The following is a 16,443-nucleotide window of genomic DNA, read 5'->3' on the forward strand; positions in this document are numbered from 1 at the left end:
CAGTAACTCCGCCTGCTCCGTTGCGGCCCAGACCCAAAAGGTATGGTGTTTCTGTTTTGAAGCAGGACCTCACATCATAGCTCTGGCTGGCCTGGAACTCACTCTATAGACCAGGATGAGCAGGGATTCACAGAGATCCACCTGCTTCTGCCTCCCACGTGCTGGAACTAAATGTGTACACAATCATGCCAACTCTAGAAAGTGTTCGCTCCGTGGCTATTGGATGCAGAGAAGAGTTTAGATTTCCCTTGTAAGGGATGTATCTGAATGGAAGGAAATGGCATTTAAAAGCGGACACAAAGGCACCACTTCTGTGATACAAACACTACAGAAGAGGCTTTAGCATCCCCCTGAGGGTCTCGGCTTATTTGGTGCGAGCCACTTTCTTAGGGAGCTGCTGGCGATTCTGATGGAAGCCTGGTGGGGGAGGGGCTCCAGTTTTCCTTTCTGTTCTCAGACACCTTGGAAAGAGTGGTGGACGGTGCAGGGGGGCAGTGGTGCCCACTGAGTTCAACACTTACAAGGTATAAGGAATATGGGATTCTGGGTTCATTTGGGATTTAAAGAGATGTTACTTGTTCCCTTTGTTTTGTTTTGTTTTGTTTTCCCCTAAGCTCTGTCCCTTCAGCCTCTAACCTTTCGGTAGATTTGGTGCAAAGGAGGAAATGTAAGGCCAGACAGTGGGGACCCACCGACCTTCCTGGCCAGAGCTCGGTCTGCTAATCTAATCACATCTGACAACGGAGTCCATAAACTTAATTATCCATGAGCTTTTATTACCTAGGTGTTGTGTATCTGCCTCCGGTCGACAACCAGCCCTGTGCCTCACATTCATGAGTGTAAAGCCTATATGGAAAGTTAGAAGGTGCATTTATGTAACTCTGATAAGGAAAATTTGAAAGCAAATGGATATTTATAAAACAGAGACAGTGGAAGGTAAAAAGCTCCTCAACTACTTTGTAAACAGGGACACATGTCATCACTTTAAGAAGAATTCAGTCTTCCAATTTCACTCCAGGTTACATGAAAAGGAAAAGCAGTCAGCCACCCTGAGACGTGGCCCTCCTGGCATCTCCAGTGGTTGATTTTCAGAGTGACTCTTCTCGTGTACATTACATGGAATCTTCCAGCTGGCAACAAGCCGAATGTTTACGTTCTTCTTAAGAGCAGAGTGGGTTTTAGGTCTCAACAAAGACAGCAGCCCAGTGCCCACCGTGGCAGACGGGAAGGATTTATTGTCATCATCCATGGACTATACACGCATGAGGTGAAAACAGAATCCTCTCCGACAGTCACGGCTGTAGAGTCTGCGTTAGGACTGACTCTAAGGACACAGATCTGCACCTGTGCAGACAGTCCATGCTCTGGCTGTGATGTCTTCAGGAAGTTTCCAGTGCGTCCTTGTCCGGCTCTTTCTGACTGCAAAGTGCAAAGGATTCTTGCACAAACTGCCGGCACATGGGACACTGCTTGAAGAAGCACACACAGCTGTCACACAGGCACGTGTGCCGGCACGGCAGGAGCACCCAGTTCACGGCGCCGTTCTGGCACACCACGCAGTCCTTGCTGCCCTCCTCCACGGGCTCCACGTCACTCCCAGCCAGCCCTGCCTTCTCCAGCAAGCTCTGCTCTGCACCCCTGTCGGATGCAGGGGGGTCACTTGACAGAGTGGGACTACTGTTTGCAGACATGAACAGTTGCTGAAAATCAAAGAACCCAGTGTAAAGGCAATTGTAAATAACTGTTACTCTCACCCTGGGGGGGGGGGGGTCATAGAAGCTACAGAAAATTTATGAGCTAGGAAATCTAACAGCCAAGAGTAGTTAATTCTGTAACTAACTAAAATCACAATTCTCTTTAAAAGCAGCCATTCTTTGAGCTCTATAAACAGTAAATACTGCAAGATATGACTTACCTTAAGGTCATAAAATTGACCTTGAGCCAGGATTAAATATTGATATAATATTCTGCAGGGAAGCTTGTAAGTCTTATCAGGAATATGAATTACTGACACCATGGAAATCTAGAATAGAAATTGGATGTGAGTCAGTACTTAACACTCCTCCACAGATAAGTGAAAAGACGCTTCTCAAGTAAGAGATATATTAGCACATTTATATCAACTTGTATAAATCACAGCACTGAAAGGCAACCAGTTACTGACATATTTCTGACACATTTTAATTATACTGAAATTTACAGATTCATTGTGGTCTCAATAAAAACATCAGTGTGCTTTACTCCAAAGCTGTGTATGCTGATTTTTAAAATATACAGAAAAAGAAAGCTATAAGAATAGGTAGGAAAGCACTCAATATCCCAAAGGCAGTCTAACTTCATGAAATATTAAATTGTACGGTACTGACTCATAAGTAGATGAATGGATGAGACAGAGAAACAGTCCAGAAAAAAAAGGTATATGCAAAAATGCAAGGAAGCACCAGACACGGAGATGGTTTTGCTTTTTGTTTTTCGGTAAACATATAGTTTGGGACAATTGGGTAACAAATTGGAAAAACATAAAACTGGACCCCTGCCTCACACAGCATGTCTGTAGCTTCAGTGCGGGGGAGTAGAACAGGCAGACCCCCAGAACTCACTGGCCAGTCTAGCCAACCAGGGAGCTCTTCATTCAGTGAGACACCCCTGCCTCCTCCCACCACCCCAAAAAAACTGGGTGGAGAGCAACTGAGGAAGAGACCTGATGTTCACCTCTGGCTTGCACATGGCACACCACATGCCGTGAACCCAGCTAAAGTGGAGAGTGACTGAAGAGCACACTCCATGCCAATCCCTGCCCCCCACCACACACACACACACACACACACACACACACACACACACACACACACACAAGCCAGCCAGAATCTGAAGACCACCAATTGCTGAAGCCCTGAAAACTCAAAGCCCCTAAAGTCTAGAGCTCCCAGAGATGAAATGCCACAAATTATAATCGCTAAGATTAAGCATCCTAAATTCTAGAATCCTGAAAACCTTACTTTTCAGTGGTGGACGGAAGGCCTTATGAGATAGACAGAGAGCCAGATCTTGGGGCTGGGTTAGTACGGCCTCACTTGTACACAGTACAGCTGCCACGCTCCTCCTGCCCTGGCATCCCCAGAACTCGTCTCCACCACGGAATAGGAAGCTTAGGAACCTTCTAACCCAAGGACATCTGCTCACATGGAGATCCCTCCAGTGCCACAAAACAGTAGAGGGTAAACTGGTCTTAACTAGAAATTTGCAATGTACCCCAAAGTTGAGCAGAGGAAACTAATGAGTGCCTCACTGTGATCAACAATGGCGCCTTCAGTGTGGCATCCATGGCTCTGTTTATCAGGAACATGCCATCATCCTCCTGGGAGCAACAGAACATTTAGACACTCACCCACGAACACATTATCGCCCGGAAAAGGCTAAGTGTTTTAAAAAAGCTTATCGGAAGATGCGGTGGCCTTTACAAAACAAAATCGAACTCAATTGAATTGCCACATAACAACAATTGGAAGTAGATACACTCAAGCGTCTAAAAGTGAAGGGCAAAGTGTTCCAATAAAACTTGTTTTATTTTCCACTCAAGCAATTGGAGGAAATCAGACAAGTGCAATGCCAGCTATACAGACAGGATGCAAATTCCAGGTTAGAAGCATCACGGTCTGCTTGGCCTTCCAGGTGGTGAAATTCCAGGAGCTTTCAATGAATCAAAGGCACACGTGCCAAGCCAGTGACCTAGCACACTTGCCACTTCCTCCCTCTCTGGCTCTTTTAACTAGGAAGCAGACATGCTTCAGTTTGATTTTTAAAAATGCTTAGAAGCACAAGTAATTCAGATTTTAGATCTTGCAGATTTGGGGATGTTTACATATATACGATGAGCTAAGCCTGGGGATACAGATGAGCCCAAACCTGACAGGAAATGAACCTGTGCTTTAAGAACAGCTGAGGAACCTGGCCTGACAGGAAATGAACCTGTGCTTTAAGAACAGCTGAGGAACGTGGCCTGACAGGAATGTTCAAAAGCATGTTAGTGCACACACACTTAACTGTGTGACTGGTCAATGAGGACAGGTTAGAATTTCCCACAAGTGGCACATGTCAGTGCTCAAAAATTCCCAATTTTCAGATTAGGATGTTCAACCTCGGTGAGTGTCCATCTCACTGGTCACTTGGCGGCTCTCAGCCTTCCTAATGCTGTGACACCTTAATACAGCTCCTCATGCTGTGGTGCGCCCCCTCCCAACCACAATATTATTTCCATTGCTACTTCATAACTATAATTTTGCTACTGTTATGAATCATACTATAAATATCTATATTTTCCGATGGTCTTAAGCGACCCCTGTAAAAGGGGGTCTCGACCCACAGTCTGAGAACAACTGACTTAAGTGCTTTTATGATCTGAACAAGGAACTACCAGTCTAAAGAACCAGCACATAAGCCTAGCACAGCTGTCCTCTGATCACTAGATCAAAACAGATGCTGAGACTCACAGTCAAACATCGGGCGAAGTGTAGAGAGTCTTGTGGAAAAGTAGGGGGAAGGATCAAAGGACCTTGAGGGGACAGGAACTCCACAAGACCAACAGAGCCAACTAACCAGAGTCCAGAGGGGCTTGTGGAGACTGAAGCACCAACCAACCATGGACTGGGCCTAGGCCCCTGCACAGACGTAGCACATGGGCGGCTGAGGCTTCATGTGAGTCCTCTGTAAGGGGGGCAGGGGCTGCCTCCCCCAGGCCAGAGGGGGGCAGGGGCTGCCTCCCCAGGCCAGAGGGGGGCAGGGGCTGCCTCCCCCAGGCCAGAGGGGGGCAGGGGCTGCCTCACCCAGGCCACAGGGGGGCAGGGGCTGCCTCACCCAGGCCACAGGGGAGCAGGGGCTGCCTCCCCCAGGCCAGAGGGGGGCAGGGGCTGCCTCCCCCAGGCCAGAGGGGGGCAGGGGCTGCCTCACCCAGGCCACAGGGGGGCAGGGGCTGCCTCCCCCAGGCCAGAGGGGGGCAGGGGCTGCCTCCCCAGGCCAGAGGGGGGCAGGGGCTGCCTCACCCAGGCCACAGGGGAGCAGGGGCTGCCTCACCCAGGCCACAGGGGAGCAGGGGCTGCCTCACCCAGGCCACAGGGGAGCAGGGGCTGCCTCACCCAGGCCACAGGGGAGCAGGGGCCGCCTCACCCAGGCCACAGGGGAAGAGGATGGGCTCAGTCCTGATGCAACTTGACGTGCTGAGGTGAGTTGGTAGGGGTGTGTTCCCCTTTTCCGAGGAGAAGGGGAAGGATAGGGGAAGAGGGAAGATGTGACTGGGAGGACAGGAGGGAGGGGGCTATGATCAGGATGTAAAGTGAATAAATTAATTAATTAAAAAGGAACCAGTACATAAGCTGGGCAGTGGTGGTGCATACCTTTAATCCCAGCACTCAGGAGACAGAAGCAGGTGGATCTCTCTAGGCCACCCTAGTCTACAGAGTGAGTTCCAGAACAGCCAGGGCCACACAGAGAAACTCTGTCTCGAATCCCAGCCTCCCAGCTAAGAAACCAAGCAATCAGTACACAATGAGAAAAAACTTAAACTTTGGCCCAAAAAGAGTAAACCTGGTCTTAAAATGAAGCATTTCAAGTCATTGTGATGCTGATCAATTCAGTAATAAAAGCATCAAGAATAGGCATGCACCCCAGAGAACCACAGAAGGACGAAACTAACTTAATTAACAGCGATCCATCTTCTGTCCTCTAAATGACGTCATGATGTTGTCATTCACAGGGGGAAAAAACCCATCATACTCTGAAGGAGTGCATAAAAATTAAACAGGGATAGAACACACATCTTAATTTTTCAAGACATGTGAGTCCAAGACCAAATACATATTTTCAGAAATTAATTTTCCCTACTTCAAAAATAATGAAAAGCCACCTAAATCTTGTAACAGCAAGGCATTCCAGATGCTTCAATTACTTACAATGTCATACATTTCTCGGTCATCCTCATCAGCAAGGGTCAGCAGAGCTACCAACGGATAGCGAGATCTGGGCACTGGACCAAAGTCTTCAATTTCAGTATCGCTCAGTAACTGGCAATATATTTCTTCTTTGCTGTGTTTTTTAATACTTTTAAATATGTAAAGGCAAACTGCCAAAAGAATAAAAATATATCAAAAAGTAAAAAACTTGGCAACATTTTTTACTGTATCCACAGAGTCACATGTTTTCTGTGCCAGTGAGTGTATCTGGAAAAAGGATACAAATACTGTTCTCGGTGGAGATAGTCACTGTACAGCGCCTCTTCTAGAGCGTGTGGGGTGCCTATCCGGAAGCAGTAGACGTGCTTCTGAAGAGCTTCGTGGAGTCTTTGGACACTGCACCCCCAGTAGCATGTAAGACGACTATCTTCAAGGCAGTCTGCTGTCAAGACGATGCCTGCTGCAGAGAACAAACCAGATGGAGAACGGGCATCACCCAGGGCAGTGGATAATAAAACAGCAAGGGGCAGGAAACACGCATGCGCTTTGTCCTGGATGCCAGCCAAGCTGTGGCAGCTTTCAAAAGTTGTTGCATATCTACAAATGTAAAAATCTCAGCAGCTATGCAGAATTTGAACAATATTAGCAAAGTTTTATAATTATAATTTATCTTTAAAATGATTGGTTTAACTTTCCTTCCTAGTAACTATAACCACCCCTTTCTAACAATATGCAATCCAAATCACAAGAGTCAGAGCAGCAGAACAGAGGCGTCCAAAGTGGACAGACACAAACCAGGGGCTCCAGATGGTGATCGCTGAAGTAAGAAAGAAAAGGCACCAAGAAAGTGAGCTTTCCTATCAATATACACAGAGACAGTGTCCATGGCCATCACACAGTTGGTGCTCCACAGCCATCACAGCATTGGTCATCATGGTCATCACACAGTTGGTGCTCCACAGCCATCACACAGTTGGTGCTGCATGGTCATCACACAGTTGGTGCTCCACAGTCATCACACAGTTGATGCTCCACAGCCATCACACAGTTGGTGCTCCATGATCATCACACAGTTGGTGCTCCACAGCCATTACACAGTTGGTGCTCCATGATCATCACACAGTTGGTGCTCCACAGCCATCACACAGTTGGTGCTCCATGATCATCACATAGTTGGTGCTCCACAGCCATCACACAGTTGGTGTTCCATGGTCATCACACAGTTGGTGCTCCATGATCATCACACAGTTGGTGCTCCATGATCATCACACAGTTGGTGCTCCACGGCCATCACACAGTTGGTACTCCATGATCATCACACAGTTGGTGCTCCACGGCCATCACACCGTTGGTGCTCCATGGCCATCACACAGTTGGTGCTCCATGGCCATCACACAGTTGGTGCTCCATGGCCATCACACCGTTGGTGCTCCATGGCCATCACACCGTTGGTGCTCCATGGCCATCACACAGTTGGTGCTCCACGGTCATCACACAGTTGGTGCTCCATGGCCATCACACCGTTGGTGCTCCATGGCCATCACACCGTTGGTGCTCCACGGTCATCACACCGTTGGTGCTGCACGGTCATCACACAGTTGGCGCTCCATGGCCATCACACCGTTGGTGCTCCACGGCCATCACATAGTTGATGCTCCACAGTCATCACACAGTTGGTGCTCCATGGCCATCACACAATTGGTGCTCCACGGTCATCACACAGTTGGTGCTCCATGGCCATCACACAGTTGGTGCTGCACGGTCATCACACAGTTGGTGCTGCACGGTCATCACACAGTTGGTGCTGCACGGTCATCACACAGTTGGTGCTGCATGGCCATCACACAGTTGGTGCTGCACGGTCATCACACAGTTGGTGCTGCACGGTCATCACACCGTTGGCGCTGCACGGTCATCACACCGTTGGTGCTCCACGGTCATCACACAGTTGGCGCTCCATGGCCATCACACCGTTGGTGCTCCACGGCCATCACATAGTTGGTGCTCCACAGTCATCACACAGTTGGTGCTCCACAGCCATCACATAGTTGGTGCTCCACAGTCATCACACAGTTGGTGCTGCACGGTCATCACACAGTTGGTGCTCCACAGCCATCACACAGTTGGTGCTCCACGGCCATCACACCGTTGGTGCTCCATGATCATCACACAGTTGGTGCTCCATGGCCATCACACAGTTGGTGCTCTACATAATATACAAAACCACCCGAGGAATAGCTGGGAGATGCCAGCGGCAGGAGGGTTAATAGCAACGTTCTCGGTTTCCCTTTGCTTTCAATGACAGGAGCTTACAGCTTCAGTCCACTTGGTAAGTGGATAACAAGTGGACATACAAAATGTGGACATTATTATCTTACTTATGGATTTTATGCTTACACAGTTTTAAGTGCTACTGACATGATTTTTTTTTCTCCTTGCTAGTGGCCTTGAAGTGTTAGGGTGGCTGCTGAGAGAACTCATTAAAAATAAGACAAAACAAAACAGAAACCACTAGTGGGTAGCATTTCTTATTTGTTTTCTGTGGGGAAAAAGAAGGATTTGGTGGAAATTATAAGAACAAAGTTGGTTGGAAAGGCAGCTGCCTTACTGTCCGCACGGACCCTGCCCTTGTGAGTGGCTGTCAGGTTGCTTTGCTTCATGTGCAGCTAGTTTAATGATCCAGGCTGCTTTTTCTCACTGCTGTATCCCAAGTTTCTGACAGACTGCACAGGAGGGTGAGCCAACATCCGGCATGGTATGACTTGAGAACAGAGAATGGTTTGCTGGGACAGGCCTTGTTGTGTAACAGTTCTGTGCTTGGGTTTTGTTCAGTGACCCAGACTGCATGGGGAGAGGCCTGGGGAACAGGGGAGAGAGGCCTGGGGAACAGGTACCTACTTGCTAGCGAGGCTGAGGAGGAACCGGCCATCTCTAAGCCGAAAGGGTTCTGCACTTGTGTCATCTGTTTCCTGAAAGCCCGCGTGCTGAACTGGGCCCCGTCTGAATTTCTCAGAATTACTGGAACATCCCAACCAAACCTAAAGAAAGGTAAAAATAAAACATCACTTCAACAAATTTGAAACTTTATGTCACATAACAAGTCTGCCAGACTTCATCACATACTGCTTTTAAAGTCAGGGCCGGGAAAGAAGCCCAAGACCTCACAGCTGCTCTTTCCCCTACACTGTGGCTAGCCATGCAAGAGCACAGTGATTATAGGTAAGTTATACTTAGAACAAGAAACATGGCCATTGTAGAAGTCAATCCTCAAGAGATATGCAAAACAAATGTTTACTCAATATTGACTCTTTGTTATTTATGAGGCCAAGGAACTGTTAAAATATCAAAGGTATTCTGGAATTTTTAAAATAAGGCAAAATATCAAATACAGATTTCCACTCACATAATATACTTTTAAAGGTCATATAAATGATGCAAAGGCGTGAACTCTGACAATCCACACAGAACAAGTTTGTAAATAAAGAAAACAAACAAAATATGTAGCAAAATTAAAAACCAGGCAGGTTTACTCAACCTAAACAGAGTGCCCTAAAATAAACTCATAGTTGATTCAGTGGACTTCACCCAAACAGAGTGCCCGACGTGATCCACAGCTGAAGCAGAAGACTTCAGCTATGTTCATCCCTTGACTGCTCCGTCTCTGCAAACACACAGCGCTGGCAGAGAAGAGGGAAAAGGGAACAGAAAGGGCCCACAGAAACAAGCACACAAACTGGCACATTCCTGGGATAATGCTCTAAGAGTCAGCACTAAAAAGAAAAACTACATTGTTATAATCATGTGGATAATTTTTTTAAATGTAAGGGCTGGAGAGATGGCTCAACAGTTAAGACCTCTGTCTGCTTTTCCAGAGGGCGGGGGTTCAATTCCCTGCAGCCACATGGCAGCTCTTAGTTGGCTGTAGCTCCAGCTCCATGTGACCTGACAGTCTCTTCTGGCCTCCGTGGGCACCTGGCACACAGACATACGTGCATGCACAGCACCCACATACAGAAAATGAAAACTTAAAAATACCCAAAAGTAGAAGCTATAGGACCCTGTTCCCCAGGCTAAAATCCTAAGAGGCTAACCTAATGGTAGAAATACAAAGAGCAGTTGTTTCTGAATGTATAGAGCAGGAACACCAGAGAGAGTGCATGAAGAACCTACCAGTGTGTGGCGCTCAAGTCGGGACTGTACAGATGCATTTGCTAACACCTGGCAACTAGCAAGCTTAGATCTGCACATTCCACATATCACCTTAAAAGAAACCCAGGCCAGGCATGGTGGTGCACGCCTTTAATCCTCCACTTGGGAGGCAGAGGCAGGTGAGACTCTAAGTTCAAGGCTAGACTGGTCTACAGAGTGCTCCCTGCTCATAAAGCTGTACTTAGAGGGAAAATCTAGAAGAAAGAAGAGAAAGAAGAAGAAGAAGAAGAAGAAGAAGAAGAAGAAGAAGAAGAAGAAGAAGAAGAAGAAGAAATAAACACACACACACACACACACACACACACACAAACAAACAAACAAACAAAAAAACAGAGAGAAACCTTGAACTGTCTCAAACGTTTTTAATCAAGTTTCAATCACTCAAACAAGAATGGGCTTATACTTTAGCTCCAGAAATCCAGGACGCGTCCTCACTGATGCATCTGATCTTGTAACACTGTATCCTTCCCTGCCATCCTAACACTCCCGCTGAGCTGTCTCCCGCTGAGCTGTCTCCTGCTGAGCTGTCTCCCGCTGAGCTGTCTCCTACAGTCCCTATAGACCAGAGGTCCTCAGCCTTCCTAATGCTGTGACCTGTGGTGTTCACACAGTTCCTCATGTTGTGCTGGCCCACAACATAAAATTATTTTCATTGCTACTTCATATCTGTAATTTTTCTACTGTTATGAATCATAATGTAAAACTTGTGTTTTCCAATGGTCTTGGGCGACCCCTATGAGGGGGTCAGCACTAACAGACTGAAAATCATGCTATAGACACAAATTTACAAAGTAAAGTGGACTATTTCTCACTAAGTCAGGTTTTTGTCCCAGTGCACAGAGATCTTGCACAGGGGCAAAAGCTTTTCTATGGATATCTGCGGAAAGCAACCGCCCTACTGGTACCACCACAGACCTTCACACAGGGACACTTCCCTCATGGAAGGCACGCTGAATCCATAAATAAAAGAATCTCAGCTGGGCATGGTGGCGCATGCCTATAATCCCAGCCTGGTCTACAAGGTGAGTCCAGGACAGCCAAGGCTACAGACCTTGTCTCAAAAAAACAAAAACAAAAAGAAGGAGGAGGAAGAGGCGGCAGCGGCAGCAGCAGCTCAGCGTTCTCAGCTTTAAACTGGGCATGGTGGCTCATTCCTGTAATTCCAGTACTCAAGAGGGAGGCTAAGGCAGGAGTGCCATCCCAAGTTCAAGATAAGCCTGGGCTACCTAGTGAATTCTAGGCCAGCCTGGGCTATAGAGTGACGCTTGTCAATAACAACTCTAAGCTTTGTTCATGTCTATATAAATGTCCCCCTTACAAGTCTCAGCTCTCTACTTCTTTCTAATCAATATAAACCAAAACCACCTTTATTTTAATTGATTACAACTCCATTCCATGCAGTGGGTTACTAGGATCTCACTTCTCATTGGCAAGAAGCTGACGAATATCTCAATAACAAGCAGGTGTCCACATTATAACCAACCTGACTTCCAAGCTCTATCTTTGATGGATTTTTTTCAATAACCCTCTTCTGAGTAACATTTTATCAGTCATAGTCCAGTTAGCAGACCAAAATCACATGAATGATTTGAAGAGAGAAATCAATGTATTAAAAACTAATAACCCTGGCTTAGTGGCTAAGAGGACTTCCAGAGGTCCTAAGTTCAATTCCCAGCAACCACATGGTGGCTCACAACCATCTATACCCTCTAATGCTCTCTTCTGGGATGCATGCAGATGGAGCACTCATATACATAAAATAAAAAATTTTAAAAACAACTAATAACTGGAGTGGTGGAATCTTGCCCAGAAGTGGGAGACCCTGCCATAAGCTGTTATCCTTAGACCAAGTAATAGAAGAAAGAAAAACTTGTGGAGTTGGGACCCTATGGCGCTGCGACATGAAGCTGATCCAGGAGAGCTGAAAACTCCCTATGAACTGGAGCCAGAGCCACGTCAGAGGGAAGCACTGTTGCTAGGAGGCATAAGAGGAAGGACCAAACAAAAGCCACATGCCCCTTAGTCCTGTCTAAACTTCCCGTCTGTATCCTTTCTTGGGGGGGGCTTACAGGTAGACAGCTAGCAAAGGAGAAATGTGGTTCTCCGTCCCAGATTCGCTAACAGCGAACACAGCAGTGTGTAAGGCTGACAGACAATCCCTTACTAAACTGACCTGCAGAGGAGGAAGGCAATCACCGCCAAGTCCCAGTCCTGGATTATTTATTTCTGTGCAGCGTTTGAGAGTATCCGACAGATGCTGTTGGGGCCAGCATGTACAATAAGAATTTCACCCAAGGCTGCAGAGATGGCTCAGAGGTTAAGAGCACTGGCTGCTCTTCCAGAGGTCCTGAGTTCAATTCCCAGCAAGCACATGGTGGCTCACAACCATCTATAATATGATCCTATGCGCACTGTATACATAATAAATAAATAAATGTTTTTTTAAAAAAAGAATTTCGCCCATTTCCCCGTGCTAAGATCTAACTTGGTGGCCTATTCAACAAGCCATATAGTATAATTGCCAACTAGATACCAATTTTCTTTTCTTTTCTTTTCTTTTTTAAATTTAAAAATAGCCTTAGGTAACCTGGGGCAGGGCAGATATCAATCCTCTAAACAACCTCCCATAGTAGGACAGACATGGATCCCGGCCTCAATCCCATGCCATCTGCTTCCAATAACTTCTATCAAGCTACCTCCCATGCATAATCCCATATATTTGTTAATGTTCTTCATCTGGGCTGGATTCTCCATCCACATCAGCCATGGGTTTCTCCTCCATCTCACCCATGGTGGTCTCCTCTCTTCCCCTCAGGGCTCTCCTTCTCCTCCTGTCCGTCCTCTCTTCCCCTCAGGTCTCTCTCCTTCTCTTCCTGGCTGTCCTCTCTTCTTCCTCCTTGTATTGGTCTCTCTTCTTCCCAGAATTCCTCTCTCTCTCCTAGCCCCACCTATCTCTTTTCATCATTTTTCTTTATAAAGGAAATGCATGTTGAAGAAAGTAACAGCCGTATTATAGTCCTTTAAAAATGGCGCATTAAGACTACTTTTTTCACTTGAGAAACACCTTCCTAATTCTTTGTTGTTGTTTTGTTGTTTTGTTTTTGAGACAGGGTTTCTCTGTGTTGCCTTGGCTGTCCTGGACTTGATTTGTAGACCAGGCTGGCCTCGAACTCACAGCGACTCACCTGCCTCTGCCTCTGGGATTAAAGGCGTGAGCCACCACGCCTGGCCACCTTCCTAATTTTAATTACAAACTTCCTTGATGTGAATGACAGCAATTAGAGCCTGAAAGGTTAATAATAAATAACACATTGTGCTCCAGGTATGGTGACACACTCCTTTAATTCCAGCGTTTGGGATGCTGAGGCAGGGAGACTGCAAGCATATTCTACCGTGAAACCACCCATCTTAAAGAGAAAATAATTTGTGTGAGATTGGTCTTCACCTTATTCTGTCCACATCAAAGGAACCATATGCTGTACCTTCTTTTTAAAAGTTGACACCTATTTTCAGAAACCAACCAGGACCTGCTCCAGTCTTTAAAATAATAATGAATATGTAATTAAGTGGTATTTGTGAGCTTGGTTTACAAAGCCTGTTTCGGTTCCAAGCCTGTCCGCCTAGGCTCACGCTGTGGACTCTGAAACGCACTCCCATTCTCACATAGTTTTCAAAATCCTAGCTCATGTCTCTACGGGCCGTGGCTCTTGTCCACCTAGAACCACTGTTCAGCACGTTTGGATCCACTATCTCCTCAAGGGGCTTTGAAGGCTTGCAACCCTGAGCGACCGCTGTAGGCTAGTCCGACGGTTTCAACTAGCTGCGTTCGGCAGCCTGGCCTAAACAAGATAAAAGCGCATTTCCTCAACAGAGATACCGGGAGAAGCTCTACGCTGAAAAGAACTGCTCCGGCGTTATGTAACTCTCCGAGAAGCAAAACACCTTCACCCGCCACAGAATAACTTACTCCCAAAAATCTCTCGCTCCTTTCTAAAAAATCTGCTCTAGCTCGCTTCAAAAAAAAAAAAAAAAGTAGACTGCGTCAAGGAGCCAAGCGGTAGCTATAGAATTCGGGGCAAAAAGTTGCCCCCTTGAAAGATCTGGGAACCAAGCAAGGGTCAGTTCAGTTCAGGGCGGAAACACAACCGAGCTCCTCCACGTCCCGTCTGCGCGCTGTGGGGCCGGTGGCCGGTGCCCGCTGGACACGGAGAAGGCCGGGGCCAGGGACAGACAAAGCCTTTGGGACACGCACTCTGACCCCGCACCGGGACCAAGCTGTCCCCATCCCGAGTGCGTTCGGTGGCGGCGCCCGCTCTGGCGGAGCCACCCGAGCCCGGTGCACGGACCTCCCCCCCTCCCCCTCCCCCCCCACCGGGCCGTCCCTCCGCCCTAGCTCCCAGCCCCGGACACTCACCATCCTAGTACCAGGCCGGTGGTGACGATGAAGCAGGTGAAGACCACCGCGATGTAGAAGAGCGGCGAGTATTCATACAGCGTTACCAGGAACTCCGCGGCCATCGGGGTCTTCTGGGCTCAGCCCGGCCCCCTGGCCGGCTAAGCCGGGACCCAAGCCGGTATGGCGCCCCGGAGCGGACAAACTTTGTAGGTCCCTCTGTCGCCCAGGTTTCTTGAGGGAACTGGAAGCCGCGGCCGCAGGAGCCAGGATGCCAATCAGAAGGCCGATAGCAGGCACGCCACGCCCCCTCCTGATTCCTGTCCTAACTATTGGCTACGTAGAGGGGCGGGCCCAGTTCCGCCCCGCCCTCCGCCCCTCCCCCCGCAAGATTGGTGGTTGCGGGAACTCCGCCCGCCTGCTCCACTTCGCAAAATCCAAACAGCAATTTGCGGCCAATAGGAACAAAACGCCCGCTGGCTCAGTGTCTCAGAAGCACAAAGTATCCTGAAACCCTGCAAACCCGAGGCGAAATCGGGAAGAGAAGAGAAGGGTCGTCCCCGGAGTGCAGGGGTGGGGTGGCGTGGGGTGGCGTCTACAAAGTGAAATAAACTCAATCCTGCTATTGTTTCATCTCGAGTTGCAGTCACGAAAACCAGAAAAGTGGCCACTACGGCAAGCGATTTACTGGTACCTTATCAGCCCTTTCAACGTAATTTTAATCAAAGGAAAATCGGCATACTACTCAAAATTCTCTTAGAGCCAGGCGGGCGTGGTGGCGCATGCCTTTAATCCCAGCACTCCAGAGGCAGGGGCAGGAGGATCACTGTGAGTCCGAGGCCAGCCTGGTCTACAAAGCGAGTCCAGGACAGCCAAGGCTACACAGGGAAACCCTGTCCTCGATCCCCGCCCCGCTCAAGAGAAAAAAGCAGTTGTTCCCCCACAGCCCTCTTTTTCTCTAAAATTAGAATTAGCCAGACCTTTGAGGGTTTTTAGTAATTATCTTTTTCTTCCTTCCTTCCTTCCTTCCTTCTTTTGTTTTGTTTTGGTTTGTTTTGGTTTTATTTTCGAGACAGGGTTTCTCTGTGTAGCCCTGGCTATCCTGGACTCACTTGGTGGACCAGGTTGGCCTTGAACTCACAGAGATCCACTGCCTCTGCCTCTGCCTCTGCCTCCCAAGTACTGGGATTACCAGTGTGGACCACCGCGCCCTGCTGGTTTTTAAGAAACTAATTTTTTTGTTTGTTTGTTTGTTTGTTTGTTTATTAGGAGAAGATCTTAGTTCCAGGAAATAGATTAATGTCTGTGCTGTTTCCTCCCCCGTGTTGTCAGCGCCTCAAAGTAGCCTCCCGGAAGTCTCTCTTAAAACCACATTTATATCTCTTTTACTTAAGCCTAAAGCCGTCCCTGCCTCCAGCAGAGGTAGGAGGGACACCTCCCGCCACAAATCCAGATGACTTTGTTACTGAAGAAGAAAGGGAGAGTGGGCATTAGGACGCCTAACTACAGGTTCCGGGTCATTCTTCCGAGTCACCAGGGAATTTCTGCTTCAAAAAGATGAGTTAGCTCTGTCCAGTGACCTTGACCAAATAACCATGTGTTTTCTGGAGAACTGCTCTTTGAGAAGCTTGTTTCTATGTAATTTTTCATTAGTAGATATTGACTTCATGTTTATTTAGTCTGTGCTCAGTTGCTGGAAATGTTTTTGTTACTATACTGAGCGCTACAGTGAATATCCATAAAGCTAAATTATTTCTTTAGGCTAAATCACTAACGAAGGACTTTTTAAAAATATATATTTAAAAATGTTTTAGAGGTTAGGGTCTATAAATACTGTGTCAAATGTACAATTGCACCATTCCAGATACAGCTTTAACAAACTTCTTGGTCAACCTG

The 16,443-nt window shown here is 47.4% G+C and overlaps 1 protein-coding gene across 3 annotated transcripts; it reads right to left on the reverse strand.

The window, feature by feature from the left end:
• Positions 1-759: 759 nt before the first annotated feature.
• Positions 760-14,791, reverse strand: CGRRF1 (cell growth regulator with ring finger domain 1). 3 transcript variants are annotated; one of them, XM_084796183.1, is made up of 6 exons: positions 14,569-14,791; positions 8,844-8,983; positions 6,228-6,402; positions 5,946-6,093; positions 1,916-2,023; positions 760-1,700 (listed from the first exon to the last, which is right to left on the reverse strand). In XM_084796183.1, the coding sequence occupies exons 1-6, from the start codon at positions 14,670-14,672 to the stop codon at positions 1,380-1,382; spliced, it is 996 nt and encodes a 331-aa protein (XP_084652309.1). In that variant the 5' UTR covers positions 14,673-14,791; the 3' UTR covers positions 760-1,379. The 3 variants fall into 3 exon arrangements, with proteins under 3 accessions (XP_084652309.1, XP_084652308.1, XP_084652310.1); XM_084796182.1 differs by having other exon boundaries at positions 6,228-6,405; XM_084796184.1 differs by lacking the exon at positions 1,916-2,023 and having other exon boundaries at positions 6,228-6,405.
• Between the last annotated feature and the right edge of the window lie 1,652 nt (positions 14,792-16,443).

The sequence above is a fragment of the Acomys minous genome (genome assembly GCF_964271855.1).
Source record: "Acomys minous genome assembly, chromosome: 9".
In the NCBI taxonomy this organism is placed as follows: Eukaryota; Metazoa; Chordata; class Mammalia; order Rodentia; family Muridae; genus Acomys; species Acomys minous.